The sequence below is a fragment of the Anopheles merus genome, chromosome 2R (assembly GCF_017562075.2).
Source record: "Anopheles merus strain MAF chromosome 2R, AmerM5.1, whole genome shotgun sequence".
Classification (NCBI taxonomy): domain Eukaryota; kingdom Metazoa; phylum Arthropoda; class Insecta; order Diptera; family Culicidae; genus Anopheles; species Anopheles merus.
Window position 1 is genome coordinate 17,149,004 of NC_054082.1, and position 6,000 is coordinate 17,155,003.

Genomic DNA, 6,000 nt, shown 5'->3' on the forward strand with positions numbered 1-6,000 from the left:
CGGGTGAGGTCGAGTCTCGATGAGCCCGAATAAACGGCGCTCCACTGTATATTGAAAAGATGAGTTATGGAAGCGAGGATGAGCGGTGAGTGCTAATTATAAGACAAATTCAGAATTACATAAACTAGATGTGCTATTGGAAAGATTGTACATAGTACTTTAGCGCCAGAAATACACTAAACGACTCCTAAACGGGATCGAAACAGCTCAAGCTCTCGAACTAAAATGAGTCCTAAAAGACTCCGTTCAGCAGACGATAAATGGCTGGCACATTTAAAAAATAGCTAAAATGCTTGCAGCGTTACCTGTTGGTGGGTAGCCAACGAGCTCACCTTGCTTTGATAGCTTTCACCTTCCCTCTGTACTCTTGTATGGTTTCGCATTAAAATTATTCATCGCTAGAACGGCGATACTATTGTTTAAATACTAAAATTCAATGTGTATACACCACCACAGAACCAATCAAGAATTTAATTATATTCGATTGCGTTGATGCCCGTGTATTTGACCTCTAGACCATTATTAGCCATTTTTTGCCTGACATATTAGGACGTTATTAAAGTAATGATCGGTTGAAGGAAGGCAAAATAAATTGCAATAAAAGGCAATCCAGCGATCCTTCAAAAACTCGAGAAAAAATGTATGAACAGCGCTTGAATAAAGTACACCGTGGAAGTTTCACCATTTAATTCTCAGTATAAAACGTATTTATAATAGTTCTTTTTATGTTATATGTTTTAGTTTAATTGGTGAATTTTTCTGTAATCTTTAAGATCAGTCATATTGATTGGTTTCTATCAATGAATCACCAAAAACATTACGATCTAGTTTTTAACTAAAGCAAAGATGAGTAACACTTTCTTTACGATTCTGTTCATGTAGATCGCAAAGCAATTACTTAGCAAATTTTAATTGCTTATATGTTTGTATATGGAATGTTTCCGATATGATTGACAACAATTACTACTCTGTAATTGAACTATCTCCGATCATCAAACAATGGTGAACACTGATAAAGTACACATTCCATTGTTACTCTTTACTGGCTACCTTCGGCTACCTTCGGCCACTTGCAGCGAGAGATTGTTTCTATTTTTTCCTCAAAGATAACTTAATAGAATGATAACAACCTCGATGTTACCAGACAACTCGTTCGTTGACTGAGTCCGAGAAATCAGTACATATTTAATCACTCGTCAGAGAAGATGGGGTGGCCGCAAGAAAGACAAAGTGCTAAAAGCTTATTTGCTCAATTATTATTACCATTTTTCTTACTGTTAAGTGTTTTAACAAACAATGCTGCACAGGATGAGCAGTTAAACTATCGCTTACCAAACAACACATACCCGCTCCGGTATAATATTGAGCTAACGACTCGCATCCACGATAACACGATCGGTGACGATCGGTTTCGCTTTGAGGGGAAAGTGACAATTCAATTGAAAACAGTCGGTGATGTGGATACAGATAATGTAACACTAAACTATCGTCGGATTAATATTACGCGAGTGAAACTGTGGTACAATGATCAGGATGGTTGGGAAAATATACTGTTAGACGATGCGACAAGCTTCACTTTGGATAGCACCCGCGAGTTCCTGACGGTTCACTCGCCTAAGCCGCTAAATGGCACCTATTTCTTAGAAATTAGGTACAATGGCACATTGCGAGAGGACAATGGAGGGTTCTATAGATCTTCCTACAACGACAGCGATGGTAATGTGCAATGGCTTGCAACAACTCAGTTCTCGCCTACGGATGCAAGGCATGTGTTTCCCTGCTACGATGAGCCGGGAATTAGAGCACCAATAGCGCTGCGTGTCATTCATGGTAAACATTATTCTGTCCTTTCCAACACTATACCCATCGATGTGCGAGAAAGGTAATTAGAGCTACATATGGTGGTTGAGCACCAATGGCTAATGTAAACGAATGTTGCAGCATTTTAGCAGGAATGTCAATTACCACGTTTCCCGACACCCCAAAAATGCCGTCCTACCTCTTAGGGATCATCGTCAGTGATTTCAAAGAAGTTTCGCTGCCAAATTTTACCGCACAATCGGCCTTCATTCGCGCAACAGCCTTGCGCACTCCTGTGGCTAATTTTATATTAGAAGCTGGTTTTAAAATACTGCAATATCTTGAAGAATTTTTGGAGACACCCTATATACTGCCCAAACTTTATCATGTGGCAATACCAGACTTTTCACCTGGAGCTATGGAAAACTATGGATTGGTATGAATTTCATTAGAAATTTTATAGCGACCCTTTCAAAAAATCTCACAAAACTTTATCTTTCAGATAACATACAAAGAGGAAAACTTTATGTTTGATCCAAATACTTCACCAATGAAGCAAAAGAAGAAAATAGCTTCCATTGTTGGGCATGAAATCGGTCACCATTACTTTGGCAACTATGTATCGCCGGCATGGTGGAGCTATTTATGGATGAAGGAAGGATTTGCTCGATTTTTCGAATATACAGCAGCACAAACAGCTTTCCCTGAGCTAACGATAGGGAAAATGTACACCGTAGATAAAACGCACAATGTGTTTCAGCTTGATTCACTCGGTTCAACTAGACCCATGACTTTTTATGTCAATTCACAGGTTGAAATAAGCAACATATTCGATGATATTGCATACGACAAGGGTAAGTTTCCAGTAAATCTGTACGAAACAATATCGTTTGCTTATTGATTTGCTTATTTATAAGGTTAAGTGGCCAATCGATTTATTAATTCTACTTTTAATTACTGCATTTCTTTTCAGGTGGAGCTGTCCTGCTCATGTTCTATCACGCATTCGGGAAGGAGCCGTTCCGCCAGGCAATGGTTAACTTTCTTCATGTAAATGCGCTACAAGCTGGTACGCCGGACAAATTTGCACAATCAATGCAGCAAACAATGTTTTCATCCATCCCGCCCACGGATCCTCCGTTTAATGCTTTGTCGCTTTTAAAATCATGGACAGAACAGGCTGGCTATCCGATAGTACACGTCTCGCGTTCCGATGACAACTGCTCGCTACGAATTGAACAGGAAAGATTTTTACTAAAAAGCACAGATGCTAGTAATGCATCTACAACATGGATAATACCATATAATTTCGCAACGGAAACTCAGCCCAATTTTGACGAAACCACCGTTACAGGTTGGATTGTGGATAAATATCATGTAGTTAACCCAACGAAAGATCACAGCTGGACTTGTGATAGCTGGATCGTTTTCAACAAACAGCAAACAGGTTATTATAGGGTAAACTATGACGATCAGCTGTGGCAGTTAATTATAAAAGCTCTGGTACAAAACGGCACCATCATTCACGAATCGAATCGTGCCCAGCTAATAGACGATGCATTAAACATTGCACGTTCTGGGAAGCTTGCATATGCGATACCTTTACAGTTGCTGCGCTATCTTTCCAAGGAAAACGATTACCTTCCTTGGGCAGCACTTGATCGCAATCTCATAGTGCTGGATAATCTTATGCGAGGCACTGATAGCTACGACGATTGGCATAAATACTGCTCAGAGTTTATTGAACCAAGCTACGTTGCGATGGGTATGGCCACACACGAGCAAGACACACTAACACAACGCATGACACGTGAAATAGTGATTAGTTGGGCTTGTAAAGTGGGCTCTGAGGCATGCATTAACAGTACCCGATTAATTGTAGCAGAGATAGCGGAAACCCCAACGAAAGACGCTGAACCTGACCTGCGTGAAGCGATCTACTGCAATGGATTGCGATATTCCGCAGGCGCTGTGTTTGACTCCATTTGGCGCAAAATGCAACAGTCTCAAGATCAATTGTATCGGTCGGAACTTATCCGCTCGCTTGGCTGTGCGGAGAACGCGGAATCGATTGCGAAATACCTGCAAAGCACAATAGATACAGATAATAGTACCTATTTTAACCAAGAACGAGAGAGAGTTTTCATAGCGGTCTTCAAGAACAGTCTTTTGGGTCTGGAAATGGCGATGACTTTCCTGCGAGAGAACAGTGATCGGGTGAACGAACTGTAAGTATGATACATAATGAAATCAAATTTAAGTTAACATTTTCTTTAATATTCCTGCTTGCAGCTACAACAAGGGCAACTTTGGTGGCCGAGCAATAAACTCAATCATTCGCACCATGGCACAACAAATTACCAGCACAGCTATGCAAACACAATTCCAAACGCTAACAGCAGAGCTTCATGAGAAGGGATTTTTAAGGGAATCGGATATGTTGCAAGCCCTAGAATACTCGAGCGAAAATATGAAGTGGATTGAAGAGAAAAGTGTACAAATTACTGCCTGGTTGGATGAGCAATACCGTCCTACAACAAACGCATCATCTTCAACAACTGTGACAACGCAAACTCCACCGCCAGTAACCACTACCAGTACTGTTGCTAGCCCTAGTTCGACCACCGTTACGACCTATAGTTACGTTTCAGCTTCCAGTAATGCAACTGTACCAACCACAACGGCTGTATATACGTCTTTCAGTACGTCTGAGAATGTGACTACCTCATCGACCGTTTTCGTTAATTTAACAACAACTTCTATGCCAGAGGCTGACAATTTGCATTCGAATCATGCTGCACGAGCAAATATGTGCGATTGCTTTTTCATGTTGTTCGGTGTGTTTGCTTATGTAGCGTATCATCGTTTTGAAACTTTAGTGCTTTAAAGCTTGGAACGAATGCTCTTTTGATTGAGGAGAAATATTTTTTTTAACATGTGTTAACATTTATTGTGTAAAAAACATAATCAAAATAAAAGTTAACATTCAAACTCATGTTCGATTGTTTTATTAAATGTTTGCTTGTGCGCTGCTGAGCAATACCCAGCGCCAGAGATTAAGCTTATATGAATGGAAACGATAGCTTCATAGCTTCACTGGTTTGTTCAATAGATGGCGCTTTATAACTCCATTTTTTGAATTCTCACTCGCTTCTATGCTAATAGAATCGCATTGAAGATTTAAACAATCGTATCGCCTTTCTAGTTCTGTTCAGAGTTCGGAGGGAGGAGAAAGCTCTCAAAGCGAGGAAAGCTTTTAGATTCCTTTTAGGCTGAGAGTTTGAGCCGTTTAGAACTCGTTTAGGGGTCGTTTAGTGGATTTGTGGCACCTGGATGCAGTCTTCCATCCTCGAAGTCACTCCATCTCCGGTAAGATTTGCTTCAACTCCACTGTGCCTCGTGCCGAACTGAGGGTTACTATTAAACACCTTCATGGTATGAGTCCGTCATCCATACAGCTCAGCAAACTCGCGATTGATCATTTATCGCAGGAGCCTGCTGCATGACATACCAAGCTCGAATGCGTACCTTTAGATGTCTTTCCAAGTAGCACTTCCAGCTTTCGATCACAACTTTCTTTCCCATCATCTTGCTTAGTGTAAAGGTTGTTTGTGATTTCCAAAAACGTATCTACCCCAATCACAAAAGATTAATCTTACTAGGCTGGTAAATTAAAAATCCAACAAAAATCACTGTGAAAATATTGTGCTATGAGGCTATAGTAAAGAAAAATTAAATATTTTTAAAATCGCATTGTCGTGGTAGTTCTAGCGATGCATAAAATCAATACAAAACCAACCAACAGTAAAGAGCTATTATAGCAAAGCATGCTTGATTGGGTACCATCGACAGATGGCGCCACCTGCTTTTTGCTATTTTTGTTAATGTTCCAGCCATTTACCGTCTGCTAAACGGAGACGTTTACGATTCATTTTAAACTGAAAGCATGCGTCGTTAAGACACCGTTTTGTTTCAGGTATAAGGGACATATTGAAGTTTTATACAAGCTTAGTAAAAATGTGGGAAACACTTGAAGTACAGGTACATTCGTGGTGCTCGTCTTTGAATCGTTATGCTAATGGAAAATCTGTAGAACTACAGCAAAAATTGCTAATCGAAGGTTCGGTTATTTTTTTAAAACGGTTGCAGTGATTCAACTATTATTTAATTTTACTTTCAAAACATTAAACATGATTAATG

At 40.0% G+C, this 6,000-nt stretch overlaps 1 protein-coding gene across 1 annotated transcript; it reads left to right on the forward strand.

Moving 5' to 3' along the window:
- The first annotated feature begins 1,166 nt into the window (after positions 1-1,166).
- On the forward strand, positions 1,167-4,780 carry LOC121588552 (aminopeptidase N-like). The gene is made up of 5 exons (XM_041906624.1): positions 1,167-1,882; positions 1,942-2,236; positions 2,303-2,654; positions 2,774-4,028; positions 4,093-4,780. Exons 1-5 carry the CDS (start codon positions 1,206-1,208, stop codon positions 4,685-4,687), a joined length of 3,174 nt encoding a protein of 1,057 aa, XP_041762558.1. The 5' UTR covers positions 1,167-1,205; the 3' UTR covers positions 4,688-4,780.
- The last annotated feature ends 1,220 nt before the right edge of the window (positions 4,781-6,000 follow it).